We start from the raw sequence: 15,174 nt of genomic DNA on the forward strand, positions 1-15,174 counted from the left end.
CTACATTCAGAACACTTTGAATTTTGAGGGGAAGGTCAGGAACGTCATTATGGAATCAGATTAAACAACGCTCTGTAATAAGAATGCTATATCATAAGAGACTTCAATTGTTTTCCAGTTACCGAAGCTATGGAGGTAGTTGTAATATTTTACAGGATGAACCCAAGCTTTATTATCAACCAAGCATGTCTGCTCTTTAAACAGTATCTTAACACACATATTTTAGCTATAAGAGCCAATACTGCAGGCAGAAACATGGGTGTCCTACAGGTTGCCCAGTTTTGTCTATTACGGCCAACTTGTATAAGGAGGAAGTAGAAAAGAGGGCTCTGTTATCCTATCCCAGAACATCCCAGAGCCATTGGTTCAGGTATGTGGATGAGACCTGGTCGAAAATCTAATCTCAGGACCTACCTCAATTCACAGATGCCATTAACTCGCTGGACAAATACATCAAATTCAACAGGGAGGATATGAAAAATGACAGGCTAGCATTGCCATAAGTAGTGGGGGACGTGAAAGTCAATGTGTACTGTAAACTAGCACATACGGGTCAATATTTAAGGTTTGACTCTCATCATCTACTGGAGCACAGACTGGGTGTCATCACTGTCCTCAAAGACCCAGTGGCAGGCGAAGCAGAGCTACATCACATCAAAAAGAGCCTGAGTAAATGTGGTTATCCCAGGGTTACATTTGTCAAAGCTGGGAAGATGCCTAAAGAATTCTCCCGGTGATCCAAGAGAGAAGGACAACTGCTTCCTAAAGGAAATTCAGTGGTGATCTCTTATGTGTCAGGAGTGTAAGAATAGCTGAGGTGCATTTTTTTTTTTGAAAACACAATCTCTCTCTGATTTTCAAACCCCAAGACATGCTACACAAAAAACAATCAAACCAAGGATCGAGTCCCTCGGCACAAACACAAACACAGAGTTACCGTATCAAACCAGGATTTTGTAGGCTTTTTACGTTTACAGGCTAGGGGCCAGACCTTCAATGAAGAGCATGTGCACATCCTGGACTGGGAGGAATGCCGATTTGAATGGGGAGTCAAGGTAACAACTATCAGTGAACAAGAGTATATGCTAAAGTGCTGGAATTGCGGCAATTTTTCAACTCTCTGTGAATGACACCAATGGTTGTTGATCACTGGCCATGATAATTATTAACAAACATGAAACTGAGCTTGTGGTTCATTTTTATGTAATGGTGCTAGTCAGTTGTTATGTAGCTACATTTATAAGGTTGGGGAAAACTGCAGTCAGGTGAGACTAAAGTCATCATAATTTCTCCAACTGATAACACATCGACCAGAAGAAGAGAATCAACTTTCTGGGTCAAAGAGAGGCGTGGCACAGAAGCCCCTCATACATGCTGTTCAACTTTGCTTCAGAGCAAATCCAAAATAGTTCATTTCCAGGTGGCAGATGAAGGGTGATGCTGGACCAAGGCCCAATATAAGATAAATAATTCTTATTCTGAAATATGAATCATGCACAACTGATGTTATACTGTACAATAACAAAAATATCGATCTGGGAATGAGACAATTATCCCTTTTGCATAGGCAGGTAAAATGATGTATATTATATTAATTACTCCTGTAAAATATATAAAGTAACCAGATTAACAAAATTTGTATTTTGCACTGGTCAAAGTTGGGGAAGACAGGATCTACTGGATTTCCGTCTAGAAGAAGAGACATAAATGCAGTAACTGGGTCATATCCAAGAGGACATGTGTTTGCATCTCACACAACATCAGTCGCTAAAAACTTTTTCAAGTTCCTATCATCACTTGGAGACTGAGGGCCTTTAAAGTTGTGTCAACAACAAACATTAAGCACTGCATTTCCTCAACGATGGCAGCTTTAAATGGCTAGAAATGAAATAACACCCACCACATACTTCAAGCAATGTGTAGAAAAAAAAGGTACATTTCTGCTCTGTGTTCTTTCTCATCAGCTTCCTTACTGAAATCAGGATTAGTCATCATCATTGACAGAAATCACCCTGAGGATACCTAAACACAACAGATGACATCTATGGTGTTGCAAAGAAAGGACTGTTTGTTCTGAAGGGGGAATTTTCACCTTATCAAAAATCTTCAGTGCCACATTCTGTTCATCACATTGGGTCTGATATCTGGTGTCCCTGGATAGCGCAGATCGTCTGGCTCCATCTCGTGTAATCTATTTGCTCCTACGGTGCTTGACAGTTAGCATCACTGTAAGCCTCCATGCATAATACATCAAGTCTAGAACCCATAGGCTGTCTTCCCCCTTCACTTTTCTCCAAGCACATGAAACCCCCAAACGCCACACAGAAACCATGTGGGATAAACATGAAACACACACACACAGACTTCACATCATGATTTCCTCACAGAAAATAAGGCTATTTTTCAATATCAGCTCAAATAATATAACTAACACCTGGTTTATGTCTGTATGTGGACAAGAAGGTAGTAAGTGAGCAAAAAAATAAAATAAAATCATGCACACTAATGTAACCAGTTCTGCTCAAATTGCTGCAGTTCTGCAGCAGAGCACTTAAGTTTTCATCTCTGAGGGCTTTTTTGAGCCTTTGAACTGTAGCGATTTGTTACATTCAACTGAATTACACCTTGCTCCACATAAAGGTAGTAAATATCCATCCATCCAGTCTCTTCTGCTTACCAGAAGTTGGGTATTCCAGATCCCCTTTCTCCCAGTCACACTTTTCAATTCCTCCTGGGAATCCCAAGGCACTCTCAGGCCAGAGGAGACACATTATCTCAGTAACAGGTTCCTAGTGTACTACAGGCTTTCCACCCAGTTAGGTGTGCCTGTAAAACCTCCAAAGGCAGGAACCCTAGCCAGAACTTCCTCAACTGGCTCCTTTTGAAATTTCTCATTGCTTATTTTATAATCATGAGAAAATTAGCCCTAATAAAACAATGGCTATAAAGTGGGGAACCCCACCTTTGCAAATGTTGGCTTTTCGCTGCTTAGCAGACCACAGGAAGCCACTTTTTATACACAAGAAAACAAAAACTAATCATGTCCATAACTTGTGTTATTTATATATGTCCCCCCCCCCCCCAAAAAAAAATAAATTATAAATGTACAAAAAATTATAATTTTGTTGTTTCCATTATAAATGATAATCATAAAGAACAAGACAAACAAAATAATTAAATGGGACCTTTTGGAAGTGCTGCTGAAGAATTTAAAATAGAAAGGCACATTTTCCAATAGGTAATGACCATAACTTGCTGAAGAGACTGGAGGAAGACCGTAGGGTATTTACCTTACAGTACAAAGCACCTTGAAGATACGTTGTGTTTTGGAGCTATATAAATAAACCTGAATTGAACTGAAAGCCTGTATTTTTTTTTCTTCTAACCCTTAAGAGACCCTTCAGCAGGGTCCAAATCTGCAACAATTTTTCAACCAAACCAAGAACAGGATAGCACTTTTGTTGCTATCTGTGGCCACTGCCACTTGCTGAAATGAAGGATAATGGAACGAGCAGATTAACTGTGGAAGCTCTCCACAGTGAAAGAAAATGTCTCTTTGTCAGAGGTGGCAAAGAAAAGCTAAAATTGACAGCAATAGAAACTGAAAGGCGAACACAAGTGCATGTATGTTTAGGGAGAGGGAGCCCTGGGTCTCTGGGAAAGAAACAGACTGTGAAACAGAAGATGAAAGTGTTGGAGGGGCTCATCATTGCTGCTTTTCTTAAACTATTCCACTGTAAATATAGTTGTCTAAAAGACTGTTTTCCCAATCAGACAACAAGTATAATTGATTTATCGTGAAAGAAGGTCTCTTATTTGTAAGGTAACGGAGTCTTAATGGTGACTTATTACTACTTCAACAAAAGAACCTGTGAATTTCCTACACCACTGCTGATTTCACGCCACATGTTAACAGCATGTATTTTGCCTTATTTGCCATAATAAACTGTAATGCCATATAACCCCAAGCATAGACATCAACAGCATATCCATTAATCATCTTAAGTGTAATAAAAATTGTCACCAAAGTTAACACCACCTGAAGACAAGCTAACAAAGTATTTTTTGCTGCCAGAGCTTTTTTACTGACAATATACATAAGAGTCCAAGGACTATTACCAAACATTGTCGGTGCTGCTGTTAGACTTCGCATGATTTCATCACCATTTTCTTAAGTAACGTCCTCCATCTCCTCTGTATTGTTGACTAGCCTGAAACCCCCTCCAGAGAGCTTAACAGTGAATCTCAACATCCCAAGTTCACCCCCCCATGGCACCATGTTGATGTTGCTTTTGTTGCCCATATGGTGTTCTGCTGCCTTATCCAGATCCAGTGGCCTGCAGTGTCTGCTGCTGACAGATCTTTGATTGTTGATGATGTAAGTGATGTTTGATGGTGAGCCCTGTACTGCACCCCAGCGTGTTTCAACCTAACTGTAGATGATGCAACACAGGCGCTGCAGTCAATCTCTGTGGGTTCTCCACTTTCACAGTTGACAGTTGAACATCAGCTGCCACATTCAAGTATGAGTCAAGTTTGCTCTTGGAGAACTTCTCAACAGAGCCTTCCCATGGCATTGTTAGGTCTACGATATACACCATTTCATAACACAAAGTCATTGCTGTAGACTGGAAATTAAAACCAGTTTACCCACAAAAGAGCGTCCAACTTTGACGTCTGGAAATTAATTATTTCAGTATGTTTGGCTGAAGAAGCCATATTTCTGGCTTACATGAAATATGGGAATGATACAGAAAGCCTGCAGCCAAATCAGCCTGAGACAGAAATAACCCAGTTCAAATTGGATCATCAGACAAGCAATAGAATGTTTTTCTATTTTTTTTTTTTTGGGGGGGGGGAGTTTCCACCGCCACGGTCATGAACCCTTCAGCTGTTTACGGCAGGTCATTGTGCCACAGTTGTGTATGTACCAATTTACCAATGTACTAATTTAGCTCATTCACAGCAAATGTGTGCATATGTGAGTGCTATGAATTCTGATCAATCATAATTATCATGTATAGCAGCACAGCAAAGAAGGACTCATCCAGGCTGGAGAAACTGATCAGGAAGGCTGGCTCTGTGGTCGGCATGAAGCTGGACACTCTGATGACAGTGGCAGAGAAAAGGACACTAAAAAAAACTGCTGGACATTATGAACAATGCTGGGCATCCTCTGCACATGGCCATTAACAACCAGAAGAGTCTGTTCAGTGACAGGTTGCTTCTCCCCAAGACAAGAACTAAGAGACTTAAAAACTCCTTTGTCCCACACGCCATCAGACTGTTTCCCCTCCTCTCTGGAGGGGAGAGGGAGGGGAAACAGGAGGACAAAGGAGGGGGGAACAACTAAGCTGTAGTGCCTCTTCACCTCACTGTGCAATACTTTTGTTAATAGTCAATGGTGCAATAGACCTCAATACTTGAAATGTGCAATTCACTTGTATTTTTTATTTTTATTCCTATTTATTCTATTTATCCCCTTTGTATATTTTATTTTATTTATATATGTCTCTGTATATATATATATATATATATATATATATATATATATAATATTCTGTAACTTCTGTCGGTGCTGTGCTTTTGGAAACCGAATTTCCCAGAGGAACCCACCCGAGGGATTAATAAAGTTTTATCTTATCTTATCTTAGCTTAAAGCATTTCTTAATAAATAACTGTTTTCGACCTACAATATAGGTCACAAAGACCATTTGTTAACTAATTATTTTTCCACAACGTCTACGCACTATAGAAGTAGAAGCAGCAGCGAGCGAGAGTCTACCAGTCTTTGTCTACCAGAGAACATAGAACTGTGCTCTACCAACCTAGAAAAATGATAAAAAATAAATGCTGCTATTTTCTACATGTTTCAACATTTTAACCTTATTATTTTATATTGAAGCTCAAGCCACCAAGGGTGAACTTGGTTTTTAAAACAGGACTATAAGACCAAACACAGTGAAATTCTAATTCTAACTTCTTAAGGACAAAACTACTGTAATGAAAAACTGAATACATACATAGCCACGGCAAGAACTGGGACAGCGCTTTAGCTGAAAACAAGTCAACAAGGAAGTGAAAGGAAGGGGGGGGGGGGGGGGGGGGGGACAATCACACTGCAGAACCCAAATTTGGCCTTTTTATTACAACAACAAAAAAAAAACTGTTTCAGGTACAGGTGGTGCACATTTTTAATGTTTCTGTTTGTTGACGTGGTATCACTTAGTTTGGGGTCAAGTCAGAGTTGAAATCAGTAAATATAAGTCTCACGTAAGTCTCAAGGAAAAACCGATTACAAGTTAGAGAATGAAAGAGTAGGTGGACAACCATGAACCTTGAATAAATTTGATTTAAAAAAGTAAATGGTGTTGTATTTTATCACTATAAAGCAATCGCTTATGATTAATGAAACACCTTGGCTGTCAATGTCATGATATACATGTTAGTAATTTTCACTAACCATATAGTAACATACATTAGCAATAAACAGGTAAATCCTTAAACATTGAGACATTTGTTTATCGTTACTTAATGCTAATTAATTTATAAATTACCTGATATTAAATAATGTTAGCTGAAGTGCCTTTATTGTGGACTGAGATGCACCATCGGGGGAATTTGAAAAATAAAATATGTCATATTTTACAATAAGTAAACTAAGCTGTGCTTTCAGCAACAAAGGTAAAAAAAAAATAGCAAAACAAAAGCCTCCTACATACCTTCTGTCACCAAATGGAGACATGAATAATAAAAGAGAAGATGGGGGACGTGCCATTATGTAAGCACTGAACGTAAGACGAAAGACAGGAAGACATCCTTGGCTTGCTAACAGTAGGCTGGAGAGCTGTCTGCACTTAGAGTACTGGCATCAGGAAGGAATAATAATCACCAGTCACAAAAAGAAAGAAAATTCTTGTTTCTGAAGCCGTTTCTGTAACTGCACAAACAAGAACACTTTGCTCCAAAGTGAGTATTTGTCTAACAAATGACAGAAAATAACAATGCAAAGTTTTGCCTCAGGGGAATACTTTTTTTTTTTGTCCCCTAAGAGACACTTGTTGAACTGCCAAATAAAATATAGTTCTACCTTGCTCTAACTTTCCCTAAAATAAAACCAAACTAATTTCTAAACAGGGTTTGGAAATTAGTGAGGTCCAGAATTTTAAACTAGACGTCTGAAGTTTCCAAAGTTGCAATAAAATCAAAGGCAGAAATTTGTAATCAACTCCATCTTGTAAAGCTTTGTTTTGCACAAGCAGCTGTGTATATAGAAATATAGGAAATGAGTGTTATGTGTATAGAATAAGTCATGCCTCATTCCTCACAGCATTGAATTAGGGCAAGTGAGGCAAGTAGGGCTTGTCAAGTCAAATCTGAAAATCGATCTCAATTAAAATGATGTCTACTCTGGCCTGTTGGCCTCCCTCCTACTGCCACCTCAAGGTTGCAGTTGGCCATTTTCTCTGGAAGCAGGATTAACTCAGCTCTACTTACTGTACATTAGACTGAAATCCATGTGTCCAGTGTTTTGAGGGTATCCAGGGCCTCCCCACAGATGGCTCCACCGGATACAGCTCTGCTCGGGGCCTCCCCACACTGAACTGGCACCTGTCCAGGTTATTGCAAAATCTGTGCCCCAGTTGGTGGATCCTGAGCCCCCTGTGTGAGCCACCTCGGCCTGTGAGACCTGAGCTGTCTGGACGATCAGACGCAACTGACCCATGGCTGAGGGTCTTGTGCAGCCCCAGCTAGGACTGAGTGCCACAGTGTATACTGTTACCAGTTTAATATATTTCTTGTTCATAAGGACATCCCCTATAGAGTCTCATGCCACATCTCAGAAAAACTAAGACAGGTTGGCACACTGGTTGTATCTGTCCCATGAACTAAAAGAAAAAGTCACTGTTGTTATTTTTTTTTTTATTCAATATTCCTAATAAACTGAGGTTTTCTACCCAAACTTCTTCTTCGGGTCAATTAAACTGCAATTTCTATTGTTTCCCTAGATTTTCTGAGTTAGAATAGAATAGACCTTTATCCCACGGATGAGAAATTTTGGTGTTACAGAGCTCTTACAGCAAGGGAAAGTAAAATGTAAAAGGAAGATACAAGGTGGTCCTATAATCCCTATGTGGTCTGCTGGCTGTTCCAAAAGTACAACCTAGAGTACTTATCCCCAGGTTTTGGATTTTGAGTTACTGTGAGGATTTGGTATTCATGTATTATTTATCAGTTTATTATCAGTTTATTATTAGTTTATTATTGTTTTCTGAGTACTCTGGATGTTTGAATATTGTTGGGTTGTGTTTGAGAATAATTATATTTCATTTCTTTATTATTCACATTTCTTGTGAATCTCAGTTGTGGTGATATAGTCTTTAGTTGATCTTCCTGTCCCTTTAGTCTCTTGCTGCTTATTATTTTATCACTTCTAGGGACAGTTCAATTATGTGATAGCTTGTATTTTGGTTCCCATCTTGTTGTTTTTCTGTACTAGTAGTAATAGTTACATCTTCCCTGTATTTCCATTTGCGCCTTAGTGCTTAACCCTCTGTCTTGTTTGTGTTAGCCTGGACAAACCAACCTTTCAATTGAAATCTGACCCAGAGTGGATGAAAATTCACCTAAAAACCTAACCACCTATTTGTTTAATTTGTTGTACGGAATTCACCAAGTTACTTTCCCGGTGAGACTGAGGATTTAGAAACTCCAAAAACGATTAGGCGCCACGAAAGAGTCACAGGGCTCAGCCATGCTAAGAAACCATCTCATCAGAAAGCAGCGGTGAAGCTGAACTATACCATCCCCGGGGAGAGGTTGTATATCAGAGAAATGTTAAGAGACAGCAGCGAGGACTTCATATTGAGTGAGTCATGTGTCATTGTAGGTGATTGATTGTCTGCCCTGTAGCTACAGGAGAGTTGGCGCTGCCCTAGTGTTGGTGTGTTTGAGTCAATGTGTGTGTGAGGCTGATGGGTAGCCTTGACTGCTGATAAGACAGTCGATGGGAGCCTGCAATGACTCTGTCCACACATCGCACTTTGGTCTCTTTCCCAAAGGTATGACTAACAGTTTTTATCTTTTGTTCATTTGTTTGTGTAGACATAAACTATCCTGACACAAAGATAACATACAGCAGAGTACAAACATTCAAAAATGCCACAAGTTTATGTTTTTCTGGCATGGCTCTACACTCCACTTTGATTATGAACAAATAATATTATACCTGACCTTTGTAACTTATTTCTCCCAATATCAGTAACAATTTTAAACCACTGAGACTTGTACAAGAACCCAATCCAAAAACTCGCAAAAATTAAAGTAATCAAATAAAAAGTACTAGAATTTCTCAGTTTAATAAAAGCAAAAAAAGAAAAATAATGACCCATTTTGAGTAAATATTCCACTAAATAAATAGGAATTACAGACAGTAAGGAATTGTTCAGGCTACGTGTAAAAAAACAAAACAAAAAACAACAGTGTAACGCACCAAGCACACTAAATGAGTGTGATTTTTTGTTCTTGCACGTAATTACCTATGGTTATACTTATAAGTCTACCTGTCAGATGAATAAAAGCAAAAAACAATATAATATTTTCCTCTACAATGATGGTAGCAGCATAGTAAAAAGTCTCACCAGTACAATCCTGGGTCTGCCACTCCAGACACTGGCCGTAGGGGAAGGAAATGACATACGCAGAGGAGTCTACACAGCGCTGAGTACGTCCACACCACATGCACTCCATGGCCTGGCTGGTGCAGTTGGCACAGCTGGTGCGCAGAGCACAAGGCGTCTTACAGGGACGAGCACTCTGACTCTGGGGACTCCCTGAGCAAGGGATAGACAGCACCATGGTGTGTGAAACATTAAATGACCTGTTAGCTATATTTGTTTTGCATTCAGTGACATCCAAATAGTAAGATAGTGTAGCTGTAAAAACACAAGTTTGACTATTTTATAGATCTGGAGACAATATGGCACATTCCTGTTGGAAGCAGCCATCAGAACATAGATACACTTTGCTCATAAAGGAATTGACATGGGTCAGCAACAATACGCAGGCAGGCTGTGGTACTTAAACAATGCTCAAGTAATATTTAGGGGGCGAAAGTGTTTCAAGAAAATATCCCCCTATGACCCCATGACCCTACCACCATGAGCCTGAACGGCCAGACTACTCAAATTACTCTGACCTCTGTAAACTGTAGAAATGGTTGTGCAAGAAAAAGACAGCAGTCTGAACTTCAGCGGATTGCCTGGAACGCATCTACATGTCTAAATGCATTGAGTTGCTGCCATATAATTGGCTGATTAGCATTTTGCACACTGAGCAGATGTTCCTAATGAAGTGGCTGGTGGGTGTATGGTTTCATTAGGTGCGCTAACCTTCAAATACATTTTTTTCTTTTGTCTTTCTATTCTTTTTTTCTCACCAGCAGGTTTTTCACAGATCAGGCCATCAGTGGTGGCAGTGCAGGGGTTGGCCTTAAGACCAGCCATTTGAGCTTGTTCCAAGTAAGCACAAAAGCCTGAGTCACTGGGCTCTCCAGGTGACCATCGCAGGGTGGTGTTGGTGAAGGGGGATGCATCCTCCCAGCCCCAGTACGACACATTAATCTTCCTCAGGCCAACCCATGGAGATAACATCTGTAGAAGCAGAAAGACAGTGACTGACTTTATGTACAACATATACAAACTTTTTCTTGATATTCTGTTATGTGGAATTAGCACTGGTCATTAACTTGGGAGAAAGCTGACAGTCCTTATGATGTTACTTGATACTGTTTCATATCACAGTAAGAGAAGATCCTTCCAATATTTTCTTCAGAAGTTAACTGAGCTTTATTCATAGTTAAATATAAACGTGTTTCTGGGGTGACAAAGATGGTAAAAGTCTCCATTCATGTTCCCTACAATATTTCATAAACTCTTACGTAGAGTTGTGTAAGTAAACGTTGCACAAATTTAGACGCTGCCCTTTAGAGAGATAGCTGTGCTTCTGTCAGATTCATCAAATGAAAGAGTATAAACACAATGAATCCTCATCCTGTTTCTTTCATAGCAGGTCACGTTATGCTTTTTATCACCTAAGCAAGAAGCACATAGTAATTTAACTAAGACAACATCTACTTTGCCAAGAAGACAGTGTCGTGTTTTCCATTAAAGTGGATCCTAAATCAAACCATCTGCAAATGACTGTAATTGCTATAAAAGCACAAACTCATTCAAGATTTCAAAAAGGGCCAGAAATTACAGCAGCTGATTGAAGTGTAGTTCAGTGAACATTTGAATTATCTGCCGACAAAACATTTGTGACGTGAAAGAATTCTTTCCCACAGCTGTGATTCATTTCATTAGATAAATTCAGGATCCCAAGAATACTGTGACATTGCATTTATATGTCAGCAAATGCATATTTTCGCACGCCTTTCTGTGTCTAGTCAGCTCCTCCATTTGAAAATCCTTTGTAATCCAGATGAAAAGAAAAAAACCTTTTTTGAAGGCATAGTAAATGTAGGTTGTGAGATTTTGATTTCTAAATGTCAAAAAATGAAGAAAATTAACTACATTTGTACCCTCCACTGTTTCTCTGGACAGATTGGATTCATCATGAAATGTTGTCAAGCATGTCAGATTCTCATATGGAGTTCCTAACATGAGAATTAGAAGTGAACATTTCAGTGTGGCGGTCATTTATAACCATGCAGTTTGTCTTTGTGCTCCATGGTGGCCTTAGAAGGGTTTTTTGCTTTCTAAATGTCCAATTTCCATGGTAGATAAAACACATACACACCCCAATTAGAAATATCTTGAATCTATGGAAATGGAACCGCCACAACTGCTTCTGTTAATGATTAGTTGCTTGTGAGCCTTGCTTTGTGCTGGTGAGAAACACATTATTTGGCATCCAATGATAAATAATGTATGGAGGCAGGTTTGTGTACACATATATCACAGAATGGCCACAATTCACAAAGTTGCACCTGTGTCAATGGCACGAAGATGGTGGCAGTTGTAACCTTAAGTTACATTCATATACAACTTTTTAATCATATCTGGGCAAAATGCTTTTAAATTTTGCTGAATCTCAGACCAGACTCATCCAGTTTCCTGAGGATAGACACAAACAACTGAGTTGATCATTTTGTTTGGAGGATCTATTGGAAATAATTACATCTTTTCAACACTGGCCCTGAAGTGATCTAGCATACACTTTCAAACCTTTTCTTACAGTTATAACAAGTTTCAACAAGAAGGAATGCCACCAAATTTGGCCTGGTAAAACCTCAGGTACATCAGCTAAATTTTTAAAAAATTTATACACAGAAGATTCATGCATTCTTCATATGACCAAATTAATAAAGATAACTATGAACAATAATTTTTTAAGGTTGTGACTACACATCGTTTTAGTCAGGAGTGCTAAAGATGATTAAAAACCTAAATTATTGGCATTCCAATGTAACTTTTTTGTAGAATACACACAGACTTGAAGAATATAGCTTTCACCAGGAACCTCTATTCTAAAGTGATAACCTACATCTGCTTCCACACTACTCTTTCTTATGATTATCATTCCAAACATGTCTAAAAATTGGATTTATATCTTCGCCCACCAACATATAATGGTGCATAAACAGCCACAGCTATTTTATAAGGCATACAAGTGGAAAATAATGAATACCTGTCACTGACATTGTTTGCATGCCTGTCATTTCTGAATTTACTGCATGACAACCACCCACCTTGTCTTGTAGCTGATACTTTTGTAGCTCTTCCAGAACAAAATTGACCTGTTTGTCTGTCAACAAAGAAGCAATATTTCCTCCAAGGTTTTTGCAATAATGCTGGGCATTGTCATAGCTCTCTCTGCTGGAGTTGATCCTCAGGCAGACCTCACCAACCTGGTGCCAGCCATCCCCACACAGCTGGCCTGCATACAGAAACACAGTACTGTTTTTTTTTTCCTTCGACTTCATTTGTACAATGAACTTTCATGCAATAATCTGTACATTATAAAAAGCATAAAAATGATATTTTTAGAGACTTGTAATCCTCAAATTTTCATTCATTACACAGAAGAAAACGAACAATATGATTAATAAATAGATGTAGAGATATTACACATTTGGGGTAAAAACAAAAACCTCAAAGCAATACCTTAGCGAGGTGTGATTGCGGGTGCCGCTCAGGTGCGTCCGACTCCCATGCAGCGGCGCTGCAGACCACGCCCCGCCACACACATTAACCAGGTAAAATATATATTTAGGCAGAATTTTGCAAATATCTATTTTTCATTTTTTAGCAGCATAGTGCTTTTTTTCCCAATTATTTTTTAAAAGTCAGGTCAAGGCTCTAAAAGCCCAAAGGCGATATAACAGTTTTTGTTTGCTACATGGATCATTTTAGTTCAGCTGGGTGTCTTTCCTTTTGTTATATTTCTTTAAGAGTTCAAAATGTGTTAATTACATAAATAAAATGGATTTAATAAGCAACACACCTTAGTTGTTCACACAAAGCATAAAGGTAAAAACAACAATTTATACAGTGTTATCTTCATTTTAGACGTCAAAAAGTATTTGCGGCTCCCAGTGTTTTCTTTTGCGTGGAAACTGGGTGTTAAAGGTTGCCGACCCCCGTGCTAGACTAACACATTTTATATTACAGATTTATTTTTTTGCAACAATGCAACATCAAGGAGGGGGAGCAAACAAGAAGAATGGTGTAAGCAGCCTTTACTTGGATGTAACTGCAGGTTTCATTAGTCAAGCAGGCATCTAATTGATATCCTTCATGCTGCCAGTTGAGGGTTGGTATTTAGACCAAGTCTAATGAGGAGCAGGTGTGCAAGTGAGCTGAGGGTCAGCTGAGACCAAAGTGGGATCCTCAGTGAAGGTAAGTGATGGACAAAGAAGTCACTGATACTGGAACAGATGTGATGGCCTGGAGAGTAAACTTTTCTGCCAGAACAAACAGATGACTGAACCACATTAAAAGAATTTCTTCTGGCTTATGTGATTAAATATTTATGAAGTTAATATTAGAGGCTGATGTAATTGTTGATTAATGCTGTCTTGGATTAAAGCAGCAAATTCTTGCTTTGTACAGACCTGACAAATAGGATTCCCAGGAGTTAACAATATGTCGCCCGTAGGATAAAGGAACAGGACTGAGTAGAAGCGGAAGATAAATTCACCCATAAAACGCATATATGCACTCATTGTTCTTATCTGGGTCACTAAAGTGTCTTGTGGGAGACTATAACAGCGCAGAGGCCGTTCAATTAGCCAGGATGAAAGGAAAGAATAGCCATTCAGTCTCCAGAGCACTGCTGTTTATTTTGGTCTCCAGGACTGATTACATTCACATGCCTATAATGGCTTCCATCACCAACCTTTCCAAAACAGAAAAGAAAATACCTGCTCTCTTTATTTATTTATCTTTTTTACATGCAATATAAGTACGCAATAATTGACTGAAACAGGAGGAGAAAGTAAAGTTAAGGGTTAAAAAGGGGGGAGCGTAAGAATAAACAGATTGACTGGGTTACAGTCTTTGTGTAAAAATCAGAGATAAACATGTTGGACCATTTAGAATGAGTCATAACATGATGTCTAAAGAAAAGGCCACTGCTGTCATGGTGTTAGAGACAGCTTTAAATAACCCAACTCTTCTTAGCCATCTCCACATAAAACTCCAGGAAAACAGAAGCTTTGTTTCGGCCTCAGCATGTTAATGGACTCAAACAAAAAAGAAATATCTTATTTATTCTGTGTGGTCTGCAACGCTTCATGCCAAGTAGCATAATCTTGCCTGTGGACATATAAATACTAGAGAAGTGGCAGGATGGTGAAGCTCCAGTGTTGCAATATAAGAGGGTAGCTGCAGAATACTATCAAATGCATGGAAGATGCAAATAGTAGTACTCATTTTGATTTACAGAGAATAGAAGCACATGTCTGTCTTCTATCTCTGTCCATTTAAGCTTTAAACAAAATACAATCACAGCCTTAGTTTCCTAAACCTTGAAAATAAACATACCATTACAAAATTATACTGCCAGAACCACCAGAAAATGAACTGCCGTTTTCATCATTTGGATAATAAACCAATGTGAAGTCTCCACTCCACCAGAGAAATATCCAGCCATAGTCTGCACTGGGATACG

The 15,174-nt window shown here is 39.0% G+C and overlaps 1 protein-coding gene across 4 annotated transcripts in view; it reads right to left on the reverse strand.

Moving 5' to 3' along the window:
- The window catches only part of atrnl1a (attractin-like 1a), a 325,280-nt gene that overhangs the window by 224,248 nt on the left and 85,858 nt on the right, over positions 1-15,174 (reverse strand). For all 4 annotated transcript variants that reach the window (XM_085296143.1, XM_085296141.1, XM_085296142.1 and 1 more), the window contains 3 exons: positions 12,752-12,939; positions 10,439-10,652; positions 9,642-9,833 (listed from right to left, as the gene is read on the reverse strand). In XM_085296143.1, coding sequence (XP_085152269.1) covers positions 9,642-9,833; positions 10,439-10,652; positions 12,752-12,939 — 594 coding nt within the window. The remainder of the gene's footprint in view (positions 1-9,641; positions 9,834-10,438; positions 10,653-12,751; positions 12,940-15,174) is intronic.

This window comes from Mchenga conophoros, linkage group LG13 (genome assembly GCF_057382185.1).
Source record: "Mchenga conophoros isolate Kocher_MC1m ecotype Shallow Benthic linkage group LG13, M_conophoros_male_GT1.1, whole genome shotgun sequence".
Lineage (NCBI taxonomy): Eukaryota > Metazoa > Chordata > Actinopteri > Cichliformes > Cichlidae > Mchenga > Mchenga conophoros.